We start from the raw sequence: 13,218 nt of genomic DNA, 5'->3' as shown, positions 1-13,218 counted from the left end.
ATTCATGCCACTATCCCCTCAAAGTCAAAATGTCCAGACTGAAGTCATACCTGCCCATGCCTAGCAACCATGCCCCCTCTCCTCTCCTCCCATCGCTGACATGGGACTGCTGATCCCAGTGGGGCCGTAGCTGCCCAGAGGGTCCACAGCCCGCTCCCCATCTCGCTTTCTCTTCGCTCCTCACATCCAGTGTCTTCTCACAGTTCTCCAGTCTCAACTGTGACCTTGCTTCTTCTGTCACTGGGACACGAGCGCCTTCTCCTGCTACTGACCAACAAGCATCTGTCCTTGTACTTCCAGCTCCCCTCCCGTTTCTGGAAATGACTGTTCCAGGCTCCTCCAGCCCCAGGGTTCTCAGTGCCATTTGTGTGCTGATGACTTGAATATCTGTCTCTAGCCCGGATTTCTCCCCTTAACTCCAGACTCATGTATCAATGCCCAATCGACGTCACAACATTTTATTGTGAAAGTAACATTAAGGTTAATATAACATTAACTTATCTGTAAATTTAGAAGGAAAAAAATCCCTAATGAGTCCTGCCAGAAATCAACTCCTATTAAAATTTTGGTCTATTTTCTTCTAGTTTAAATCCTTTTAAATCCTTCTCATAAATATACCTATCTTGCTTTCTCTAAAGTTACTCAAAATTTCAAAAATTTTAAATGTGATCAAATAACAAAAAGGAAGGCAACAGAAACAAAGGAGCCCCAAACCCTGGTCATCCGAAAGTGTACTTAACCTCCAGTGATTCTGACATGCCCCTGGGTGAAAATCATCTTTCTGACCTTTTTTCCTATTGCATTATCTACTTTTGTTGTGAAGATATGCTCCTTCCCCTCAACCAAAATACAAACTTCTGCGGCAAGAAGCAAGGCTTGTCTTTTGTATCCACAACAGACCTAGCTGAACAGAAGAGGATCAAGTAAGTGCTAAATCACAGCAGAGCGCGGTCCCGGCTTCCGCCCCCACCAGCCCCTCCACTTACCGGATCCTACAGAAGAAGGACTTCACTGGAGTGTACTGGTACTGGGACGCTGTGGAGACAGAGACACTGTCACTCACCCTTCCCAGAGAACCCCGCAGAGCAGCCCTTCCAGACAACGGCACACTGTCACCACACAAACAATAAACTGCTTTTCCCGAGAGGTACTCTTGATGAAAATAGGACCATTTCTCCTCACTTGGAGATCCAGTCGCGTCCAGTGTTTTCCAAGGGCTTTCCTATGCTAACAGTCACCTAACAGTCACCCTCCAGTGGGACAGTGAGAGTCCCGCTTGCGTCTCTCCATACTACCCCGTCATCCCTTGTTGTTTCTACAACTGCCCTGCCCATTTTCGTTACTTTATACGTCAATGTAATAATCCTTTGACAATTATTTTGGTGGTGATATTCCATTCCACTGCAATAGTCTGGAAATGTCTCAAAAACTGAGAATTTAGACTACTTATAGCTTTACATCATACTTATGATATATAATTTTCTCTGTTTTCTTTCCTTGGATAAATTCTCCAAAGTTGTATTCCTGGCTAAATGATACGATCATTTTATGACTCTCATGTGTTGGCAAACTAAAGTCCACAAGATTGTACCAACTGACAGTGTTGTTAATCACGTGTCCTCACAACCCTCGGGCTAGTGGTTTGCATCAATTTTATTGATTTCTTTGCATTAATATTATTGACTTGTGAGGTGGTCATTCAGACATGTTTAAATTTGCCTCTTAGGGAAGATTAGGGGGCTGAACCTCTTCCCAAGTATTTCCTGACTATTTGTATTTCTTCTGGTTAGAGTTCCCTGAATATACCTTCTGGGCATTTGTTCACAAAAACCCTCAGTTAAAGGAACCAAGGAAATGCTTAAAGCCAAGATATTACATACATACTGAAGAAGCATAAACAACGCAAATGCTATAGGAACCAAAATATTTAATATGGTCCAGGGTTTGGCACTTCTAAGGGAAGGATCACAGGGACAATCAGAAAATGGGCTTTCGAAGGATCAAGGACAATGTACATGGGTAAAAAGCCATATATATTCCAGTTTAAAAGTAAAGGGACCAATGATCAAACTATCGAAATTCACAGAACTATCAAAGTTATAGTCCCAGAATTCTGAAACCAGAAGACAGTTCTTACAGTGTGCCTGTGAAAAATGAATGGAAGAATTGGATCGAGTAAGTGTCAGGAAGTTTTACTCTAACTATGCTCTAGTCCTAACCTAGAAAGTGCCTCAGTTAAGGTTTAGGTAAGCTCCTGGAGGAATGAGGGCAAGAGCAGGATGTTTCAAAGATACCCCTCATTTCCTGAGACGATTGCTATGGACAGGAACCAGACCTTGGTGCCCCTTTCAAAGGCACGCCTTTGTCTGGGGACAGTTCTCCTGCATGGCAGCAAGAGTCCCAGGCAGTCACGCGGTCAGGTGGGCCGTGGTCAAGAGCAGGGGGTCTGGGCTCACCCCAGCAAGGTGAAATCCGGCTCCACACTTATTGGCAGTGTGACCTTGAGCGAGTCACTTAGCTCTGTGCCTCAGTGACAGCGGTGGCTGAGAAAGAGCATGGCTCCTGGTTTCAGGGAACCTAACTTCCTGTGGGCTGCTCTCAGCCATCGCCTGTGCACAGAGTGGGTACTGAGGCAAGACCATTCCGTGGAGACGCAGGACTCCCCCAGGACGTGACCGTGGTCTGGACTTCCCTTTGGCTGCCTGGCCACGCTGTCCTTTCAGCTGTGCTGCAGGCCGACTGCTCCCCCCGTCCTCCTTCCTTCTTGCTCCTTCCACAAGTGTCAGCCCTGCACTGCGGGTGGAGGGCTCCTCTCACCTTCTCCTCCTCCCTCTCCCCGAGTCTCCTGCACAGCGGATCTCATCCTGGCATCTGCCTCTGGGGCACCCAAACTAACAGCCAACCTTGTCTGTCAATCAGGGATGACGAGCAGATCTACCCCTCACGAGGTTCTGGTGAAGATTCATTCGATCAGTTAATGCACTAAGACATTAAGAAGAGTCCGTGGCAAACAGTGCCTGGTCAATAGAGAGCAGCAATTACGATGATTCTTTATGCTGTGGAATGCTCTAGATCTCGAAGGTACTTTCCCTACCCCTCGATTGCTTGATTCTCACAGCAGCCCACATCAGGAGCTTGGCCAGAAACTGTTACTCTCATTCTACACTGAGAAGCTAAGTGGCCTCCGAGGTTCATGAAGGGACAGGACTCAATTTAAAACTCAGTCCTCCCAATTCCTAGCTTAAAATTCTCTGCACATAGAACATAATGCAACTCGTCCACAAGGTAAACTTGTTCCCACAATTCGTACATCAGGCACCTGAATTCAACTGCCTACAGGGAGTCTCGTACCCGAGAGCCACTCTGTGAGCTCGAGCAGTAGACGTGAGCCCACAAGCATTTCCACACCCCGGCTGGAATGTGCGAATTCTTCTTTCTGGAAGTGTGCTCTAAAGAAATAGTGCGCAAGACGCTCTGAGAGGTCTGCACCACAGACAAAAAGCTGAAACACGCTCTAATGCAGGGCCAAACGCTGACAGCAGCTGAGCTGATAGCTCCCTATGTCCTCACAACGTCCTCTGAGCTCAAAGGAAGGGACAGAGGAAGAACACGTGAGCCCCGACATTGTGTGGAGCCCGGCAAATGCTCTCAGGAAGAGTCTGAGTCTGTGAGGTTCAGGAGGCAAAAGTACATGAGGAGTGAACTATTAATGGACAGACAGCATGTCTTCATGAAGTACATTTTGGGGCTTAAAAGACAACAATTCCAGGGTGCATGTTTTTACATGGGGGGAAAATACATAGCAACGAGCAACCAGCAAAGATAAAAAGGTTGGAAAGATAAGACTGAGACTCTGCAGGCAAATCTGAAGGAGAACACCGGGAGATGAGAGTGGGGGGCGGGGGGCACACAGGACCACGTCTGCTCTGCTCACAGTTGGATCTCAGCATCTAGAACAGTTCCTGGCCTGCAGTGACTGCTGAATAAATGTTGATGGAAGGAATAAGTGATTAATAAACGTGGAGAAACAAATATGGACAAGGAAGTTGGAAACACATATATAGGAAGGAGGAAAAGGAACGAAATCAATGTTTCTGAGTGATGGGAACACGAGAGCGGGAGCTGGAAGCAAGCAAGGATGACAGGCATGTTTTCTGAAGCTCATCTAAAATGCGCACCAAAGATGTGGCAGAGGCCTATAATTGAAAAAAGAAGCGCGCAAGACCATTCTTCACAGAACCAAGTACTGGATTAAAAACTCAGAATGGGTACAGAGCTTTATATTTTCAAGAGGAAAATCTTCTGGAGATCTGTGTCACAGAAACGTGAACGTACTTCACACTCCTGAGCTGTACACTGAAAAATGCTTAAGATGGTCAATTCTGTTAATGTGTTTCTCTACAATAAAAAAAAAAAAGAGAGAAATTTTTTTAAAAATTAGAGAAAAGGGCTAGGAATTGAAAAGAAGGATGATTTACACTCAACTCCTTAGGAGATTCTTCACAAAGAACATGAAATAAGTAATGAAAGGTGACTTAAAAAATAAATGACGAATTATTTAAAGATCACACAGGACTGAATGTGACAAAGACAACGCTGAGCAGGCGTCCCCAGTTCTGGAAAATAAGCATTGCATAAGAAAAATTGGATTTGTGAACTTCTAGGGACAAGAAAAAGGGGAAAAGAAAGCTAACCATCAGAAGTTTATCTCCAAAGCAAAGAAATAATGAAGTCAATATAAGAGGAAAAGCATTGAATTTTATTAACTTAAAGGAAACAGAGCCTGTCTTTATAGTAATTAATCTGCTATACAGTCTCCTGGTGATCAAACCATATTTATGATCTGTACGTTAAGTTGACTAAAGGAAAACAACTTGTTTGGATCTCTGTTATTAGAAGCATTTCAGATGCTATTTTCATCACATTCTGCTTTTTAAAATAAAAAAGAAAACCCATACAGCTCTAAATAATGCATTAATTTCTGAGCTATTTCTGGAAGAATGAAACTGATATTTATGAGGCGAGATAAACATCTGAATATTGGTCCTGTTACCTCTTTGGGTCCAGTTGTTCCAGAAGGGAAGCTGAGTGTGGGCAGTATGTGTGTAGAACACCCTTACATCTTGAGGGGCGAGCAGTTCAACAAAATGAGAGGACGCCAAGAAATCTTTCTTACAACCCAGGATCGAGGTAGCCTGTTCAGAAATGTGCACTAACCTTCCAGACAGAAATGAAAAAACTGCCACAAAGGTATCCTATGAAAAACATTGAAAATAAATGCAAATATTGAGATACTGACAAGCAATGTTCCCTGAAAGGTCAACTTCTTCTAGATTTCTACCATGATCAACAGCGTGAAACACACACACACATCCTGCAAAGGCAACAACTCTCTCCAATATACTTCTTAATTATCACCGTAAAACCTGCATTTTACCTTCTGAAGGTTTGATTTCTATACCAAAAAATATACCAGCTCTTTCTACACTGACTAAACACCTATACAACACACACACATACACACATGCACACGTGCACACACGCGTGCCCATGCAGACACTTCTGCTTCCCTATCCTTTGCAAACTGTGCCTTACACCTAGAGGGACTTTCTTCTCTTCACCAATGCACATTCTAGGCTTCAAGACGAAGATCAGGACTCCCCTCCAACACGCTGTCTTTTACAAACCTCATTACGTAACAATGTTTCTAATGTGTTCCATTAGACAGAAATATAACTGTGTTATCATCAACCACTGTTTGTATCTGCTATCATTGGCCTATGTTTTCTTCTCTGGCTTTGTTTTGAAGATCTTCAAGGGGAAATGCTTTCTTAAACTTTTTTTCCTTAAATCTCCATGGCACCTATGACAGCACTATGAACACACCAGATAGTAACATAAGCACTATCATAGTATTAGGAAGAGATTACGTTCCAACATTATAAAATCCTTACATTATAATTATGTTGAGGCCTAAATATAAAATTAAGTAATCTCCACTGTATCAACAAAACATGAGGCTTAATTATTCTGTCAACGTGAAGAGATTCAAAAATGATATACTAAATGTCTCTTCCAAAATTTTATGAAAAAGAACAGCATCACAACTCACCTGTTCTATAAAATCCAGTTGTTACAACATGAAGTAGTAGGTATTGAACTAAGAATGACATAAATAGAAATTAACAATTCGGAGATTAGAATAAGATGTAGGAAATTACTCCGCAGTGTTATCTTTTTCTCTTAGTTTGAGAGAACTCAGGGATGCTAAGGAGACAAAGGCACCTCATGACCAAAGCAAAGCAAACCACCGCTTACGCACAGCTTCCTGTCCTCAGACTTTTCTTTTCCTCTGGCAAGGGCCTTATTGGCAGTTTTCTCCTATTTGTTTACCTCCATCTGTGGTTACTGAAACTCTGAGTTCTTATCTTAAAAACCTACATCTAGGTACACTTAAGAAAAATCACCCAGGTTGAGATGGCAAAATTCGTGAATTCTTACTGTGTTTTTGGAAGTGTGTTCTGAAGCAATAGTGGCCAGCTCCTCAAGACTGTAGGTGATCACATCTGTTTCAGGTGCTCCATTTTGACTGAGAATCTGGAAAAACTCACTGTTTGCTAAGAAACACAGGAAAATAAATAGGCAGTCCAGTGAAAACAGTATCTTTGTAAGTCATTTTTGTTGCTATTAAAGCTGGCTTATTTTTTTAGGATGAGGACACCTCAGTGTGTTTTCCTCGAAACCAGATTTTTTTCTTTCACCTAAAATGCAGATAGTTGTGCAAACTTAAGATTTTGAATTTTATGAATCATGCATGCTATAGATCCCAAGGAGCAAGACACGTACGTTTAAGGTACTAAAACAAGGTATTGAAACCGAAAATTCCAAATACATACACAGGACATTGTTATGGCAGAAACATGACTCCAGTATTCAGGAACCATGTGTCATATATGAAACCACAGAGGTTTGGGCTAGAGAGTCGAGCACTTTATGAATTCCCAAGAAGAAAAGTCAGAGAGAAAAAAGTGTTTACAACTGTTCATTTTTAATTTGGTAAATTCTTGATTTAAAAAAGTACATGTATGACAGGATAAGGTAAATTTCATTTCGTCAAATGTATTTCCACCCACCCCCCCATACCCATAGAAGACAATGCTCCTTTATAAAGCAAGTCCTCAAAATGTCTTATGCTAACCTCTACTTCCTGTACCAAATCAGTGAAATATTGCAGTTACTAAACTATGATTATTACACAAGGTTCTCCTGGTGTTCCTTTCAGAAACGAAGACACTAATCAAATCAGCATAGATCTGCTCATCTTGCATAAAGCACCATAAGAATCTCAAAACATTTCTGTGACTAAAAGCACACTGACAACTCATGTGGCCTGACCGATGTTTCTGAGCGCCGACTGTTTTCTCCCCTGCTCATTTACCTTGCACACTGTGTACACAGCGCAGCGCATAGTTGAGGGCATCTAGAGTGCTTGGTTTATTGTGTCTCTCTGATGGGAGGTATTTTTTCATTTCTTGAACAACCATTATAAGCTCTTCAGAAACTCTGTTTCGATCTTGCTGTTCACTGTAAGATAAAAAGCACCTCCACACTTTCAAATATAACAGCCAACTTTTATGGAACAGCGTTAGCATGTGCCAAGCAACTTTCCAAGTGCTTAATCCACGTGGATCAACTCATCTAGCTCACAGGTTGATCCCTTTTTACAGGTGGGAGAAGCCCAGCCAAAGAAACTGGTCAGCGTCAAACATCTTCCACTGTCTCATTCAGCCCCAACTCAGCCCCAACTTCAGCCCCAACTCAGATTCCTTAACTGCTTTTTATCTGCTTCTGGTACTCTTTGGTAATTTTCTTCAGTTTCCCAGCGCATTTCATTCAAAGTGCTCTCTCAACTTTCTCCTAGACTTACAAACAAAATAAAAAGATTTAAACGCTCCTTTCCCTTTCACCACTTCAGCAAAGAACAACAAACAAATCAGGTTGTAAGTATCACCTGTGGCTGCTCTCCAGGTATTTGCTCTGAAGTTGGTATTTCTGGCTCCACGTCTCATCCGATTCTTTTCCCAGGGCCTCGGCACCTCTGGCCTGTGGTCCTTCAGGTTCATTAGGTTCATTCCCCCTGGAGGGATGAGATTTACCGCTGGGCACTTCTAGATCTTCACAGGGGTCCATCTTTTGCTCTGCAGCCCTTAATCCGTTGCTTGCTTCTTTCTTATTTTGCAATCAGCGACAGAAATTTGTCCTCATTTTCGTCCATGCCATTGCATTAGAGAAAATTATCAGTCATTACAAAGCGGCAATTACTCCTCTCTGCTCATGAGAAGGCACTTTCCTTTCCAGTATTTCCAAACAATCTTGGATGTCTCCACGCACTGGCGATCCAGCCTGGGGGGTGAGGGGAGACAAAGGTGACAAACGTGCAACAATTTAATGCTGGAAACCGGGCTGTGGCTCGCCGGCTGGGCAGCCCTGGAGAGGACCCTCAGCGCGGGCCAGACTCGGATTCACCCAAGTCGGCGTGCACCCAGAAACGGGACTCCGGGAAGGGGGCAACTTGAAGCACAAAGTTCCGGGGACCCCAGGTGCCCGGTCCAGCGGCGCCGCCCCGCCTCCAGTCCCAGAGCGGAGGGCACGCTCCGGGCAACCTCCAGCCGCGCGGCCGGCGGGCTCCGAGGTCTCCCAGCCCGATACGAGCACTCACCCGCCGCAGCCAACAAGCCCCTCGTGCAGTCGCTCGCCCAGTCCAGCCCCGCGGCGGAGTCCCGAGGCCCGCCGCGTGCCGGGCAGCCACCGGCGCCGCGCCCCCCACACGCCACGTGACGCGGCTCCGCCCCCCGGCCTCACGATTGGCTACCGCCGCAGGTTCTGCGGGCTCCCATTGGTTCGGAGGCGGGGCCCGAACTGGGGCTCCCGGGTTACATAACCGAAGGCGAGTGGGCGGGGGCGAAGGTTCCCAGAGTCCCTTACATAACAACCGCGCTCGGGCGGAGGGCGGCGCTCGGCCAATCCCGGCAGGCTGGCGTGGAGGCTGGGGCGGAGGGGCCCTGCGGTGGCTCGATCCTTGGGCGCGCGAGTGTAGTGCCTGGCCCTCTTCACGGCTCCGGGGGATGGGCGGCGGTGGCTACTGGAGCCAGCGTGGCAGGATTGGACGTTCCGTCGGCCACTCACGGGGAGGCGGGACCCTAGCGGCGGGGGTGGGCGGGGTTGGCGCGGCCTCCACGTGAGCGACTGCGGGGCGGAGAGCGAGGCAGCAGGTGACCCGGGTGTAGGGAGACTGGTAGGGAACGTGGGGGCTGGCGGATGGGGATCCCCCTGGGCGGCCGGAAGAAAGGCACTGGGCATTCGAGCGCTTTCTCTGCGTCTTCTCGGGTTCCCATTGTTTCCATCTTTCTTAACCTTGCTCTCGGTCCCGCCAGCTCTTTCGGTGAGAGGCTTGGAGGACCCCAGCGGTAGAGCAGCGCAGGAAAAGTCGAACCCTATTTTTAGAAACGTAATTTTGACCTCGAAATTTAAACATTTCCCTGGTCTTCCTAAAGTTACAGATTCACTTCGCAAGTGTAGGGAGACAAGTGTATGTAAAAGGCACTCGTTTCAGAAAAGGAAGGCGTAGAGAAACCTTTTGGAAACACCAGTCTGAAGGCTCTTGTGAAGTGTGCCAGTTGTTCATGTCACGTATTGGATAAACGACCTTATTTCTCCAAATGATGGCCGATCTCTCCTCTGAAGCTGTTTTTTCAAATTGCATCCATTCATTCGACAAGTATTTATTGAGTGCACGTCTGGGTAGGGATGATTGTGGTCCCTGGGGATAGAGTGGTGGCAAAAGTCCCTGCCACTGAAGGAGTCTATATTTTATTGACATAAAACATATGAACAACTTCATAAAGCAAGTTCAGAAAGTGGAAAGTGCTATCTATGTAGGACACAAAACAAGCCAGTGGCATGAGGAGTAGCAAGGACAGGAGAGCAGGCTGAAGGAGGCAATAAGCACGTTGGCCAGTGAGCAGAGGCCTGCCTGAGAAGGCGAAGTTGAAACCTGAGTGTGAGAAGGGGATGGGGAAGTGGACCCGACAGCGGGAAAGCACCTTGCAGAGGCCCTGAAGCAGAGCAGCTTTGTTGTTGAGAAACGGAAAGTGTATACCTTGCCTGGAGCATAGAGTGGGGGAGCGAGAGTGGTGTGAGATGAGGTCTGGAGGTTAGGAAGGGCCGGAACATGGTGGGCCTTGTAATTAGGGATATGGATTTGGACTTTTTTCTAATAGTAATGAAAAGAGGAAGATTGCAAACGAGACAGTGATTTGTATGTCAGACGGCTGCACAGGAGACAGTTAAGAGTTGGGACGCTGATGATTATAAGAGGGCTGCGGATAGCTTGGGGGGGGTGGTGCCTGTAAAGGTGGTGAGAGGAGAGACTGGACTTGGGATACATTTGAGCGCACAGAGCCTTGCCAATGAATTGAAATATATGTTGGGAGAAGCAGAGAGCAATCAAAGGTGACTCCTGCGTCTGATTTAAGCAGTGCTGTATAGGATGTGACATGAACTTATGGGCAAGTCGGGGATGGTATGTTTTGATAAAGGCAGGATCTAGAGTTACGCTTTCACTTGTTATGTTTGAGACGTGTATTGCATGTCCAAGTGGAGTTGTCCAGGTAGGCAACTGGACTTTCCAGGCTGGAACTTAGGGGAGAGGCCAAGGAAGGAAATGCAGCTTACATTTGGGAGTTGGCAGTCTGTCTGCAGTTTACAGCGATGGGATGAAACACTATCACTGAGAGAGGGCAGACAGGGAAAAGGGCCAAAGGCCGAGATCTGGGGCAGACGGAGTTGTGGAGGTCCAGCAGAGAGCCAAGCAAAAAATAAGGAGCAGGAGGTGACATTGAAAGAAAACTAGAACAGTGGGGGTCACGGAAGCTGGGATTTCAAGGAGGGAGTTGGCAACTATCAAATGCTGGTGAGAAGCAGAGAAAGACAAGGACAGAGAATTTCCTGTTGGAGTTTACCAAGAGGGTGACTTTAGTTAAGGATGTCTTAGTAGTGTGGACTGAAGAAAAAGTGGGACGTGAGCCTATGACCATAGGGAGCAGCAGCAGGGAGGAATTTTACTGTGAAGACCTATAAACAAGTGTTTGCTGGAGGGAGGGATCGCTGTTACTGCCTGTTTGATGGGGTGACTCAGGAAGGAGGGAGAAGTGAAGGATGCAGGCAGGAAGAGCTGAGGAAGGGAATTGCTGGAGGGCAGTCCCTCGTTTGGGGTGAGGAGCAAAAGCCTTGGCCAGAGGCAGGTGCTTCTATTAACAGGTATGGAGGCAGGAGAGGATTGTGTGTGGTCCTGTTGGTGTAAAGACAAGGAGACTTAAATGCACTTAGAGGACTTTTAAATGCTTGCTATTTAAAAGATGAGAAAAAAATAATTATTCTCTAGTAATTGTGCCATAATTGGTTTATTTAGTCAATTCTAGTCTTAGTTTTTCAGATTAAGTTTTCTGCTAGTATGAAAAGCAGCTCAGTTGTAAATAAAGATGTTTATTTTTAAATACACTAAGTAGTCTGGTCCATTTATTTAAACTCTTATTTTTTCTTGATATCTGGTGGTAAGGAGAATTTTGATTAAAATATGTACTTATTTATTGTTTTTTATTTAAGTATAGTTGATATACACTATTCTATTAGTTGTACCATTTCAGGTGTACAATAGTGATTTGACACTTTTATACCTTACAATGTGATCACCCCACTAAGTGCAAACATATCACAGTATTATTGACTACATTCCCCTTCACCTTTTTCACCCATCCCCCACCGCTCCCTTTTGGCCACCACCCCTTTGATCTTTGTTCCTATGAGTGTTTTTGTTTTGTTTGTTTGCTTTTTTAGATTCCACAAAGAAGTGAAACAGTATTTCTCTTGTACTTATTTCACTTAGCATAACACCCTCTAGGTCCATCCATGTGTTTGCAAATGGCAAGATTTCATTCTTTTTTATGGCTGAATAATATTCCATTGTATATAACGTACATCTTCTGTAGCCATTCATCTATATGTGGACACCTAAGTTGCTACGGTATCTTGGCTTGTAAATAATGCTGTAATGAACATAGGGGTGCAGATATCTTTTCAAATTAGTGTTTTTGTTTTCTTCAGATAAATACCCAGAAGTGGAATTGCTGGACTGTATGGTAGATTTTAGTTTTTAAAGGAATCTTCATACTGTTTTCCATAGTGGATGCACCAATTTGCAGTCCCACCAACAGTGCGTTAGGATTCTCTTTTCTCCGTATCTGCATCAACCCATTATTTGTTGACTTTTTGGTAATAGCCTGACTGGTGTGAGATGCTCTCTCATTGTGGCTTTCATTTGCCATTTCTCTGGTCAGTGACGTTGAGCATCTTTTCTTATTGGTTGGCCATCTGTATGGTCTCTTTGGAGAAATGTCTTGTTATGTCCTCTGCCCATTTTTTTCATCAGATTATTTTTTTGTAGAGTTGTATGAGTTCCTTACATAGTTTGGATATGAACCCCTTATATCACTTGCAAATATATTCTTTCATCCATAGGCTGTCATTTTGTTTTGTTGATGGTTACCTTTGCTATGCAGAAGCTTTTAAGTTTGATGAAGTCCCATTTATTTTTGCTTTTGTTTATCTTGCTTGAGGGGACACATCCAAAAAGATATTACTCAGACTTATGTCAAGTAGTTTACTACCTGTGTTTTCTTCTAGGGGTTTTATGGTTTCAGGTCTTACATTTAAGTCTTTAATCCATTTTCAGTTAGTTTTGCATGTTTATCTGTCCAGTTTTCCCAGCACCATTTATTGAAGAGACTGTCATTTCTCCACTGTATATTCTTGTTTCCTTTGTTGTAGATTAATTGAAGTCTGGTCAATTTTAAAGCAAACAACCCCCACACAAAACCAATAAAAATATCACCATACTTAAAAAAATTTTTATTACTGATGCAAATATAGTATTGTATAGCAGTCAAAACTCATTAGAAAATATTTACAACACAAGGGGAATTTGCCCCTAGTCTTTGACTGAGATTGCTGTCATGAAGGCAAATGTTAAGAAACATTCTATTTCTTCTCCTCCCGATGACAGGTAGGATTGCTTTCCTTACCACCTGAGGTTACACATGGTCATGTAACTTGCTTTGGCCAATGAAATGTGAGCAAAGTTCTTGGCTCCACTTCCAGGTG

General features: G+C 44.5%; 1 protein-coding gene across 8 annotated transcripts in view; it reads right to left on the bottom strand.

Annotated features, from left to right (window-relative positions):
* Positions 1-8,858, bottom strand: part of PER3 (period circadian regulator 3) — a 57,152-nt gene extending 48,294 nt beyond the window's left edge. For 7 of the 8 annotated variants that reach the window (XR_016018521.1, XR_016018522.1, XR_016018523.1 and 4 more), the window contains exons 1-6: positions 8,720-8,858; positions 8,012-8,403; positions 7,439-7,584; positions 6,502-6,617; positions 5,054-5,255; positions 987-1,035 (exon numbers count right to left, since the gene is read on the bottom strand). Coding sequence is in view for 4 of the 8 variants with exons in the window: in XM_019746756.3 (XP_019602315.3) it covers positions 987-1,035; positions 5,054-5,255; positions 6,502-6,617; positions 7,439-7,584; positions 8,012-8,190 (692 nt within the window). In the remaining 4 variants the exon portion in view is untranslated. The remainder of the gene's footprint in view (positions 1-986; positions 1,036-5,053; positions 5,256-6,501; positions 6,618-7,438; positions 7,585-8,011; positions 8,404-8,719) is intronic. The other variant, XM_088790098.1, reaches the window with a different exon arrangement.
* Positions 8,859-13,218: the final 4,360 nt, after the last annotated feature.

This window comes from Rhinolophus sinicus, chromosome 14, assembly GCF_057876585.1.
Source record: "Rhinolophus sinicus isolate RSI-liver-muscle chromosome 14, RSI-T2T, whole genome shotgun sequence".
Classification (NCBI taxonomy): domain Eukaryota; kingdom Metazoa; phylum Chordata; class Mammalia; order Chiroptera; family Rhinolophidae; genus Rhinolophus; species Rhinolophus sinicus.
This window is presented reverse-complemented; position numbering and strand designations above follow the sequence as displayed.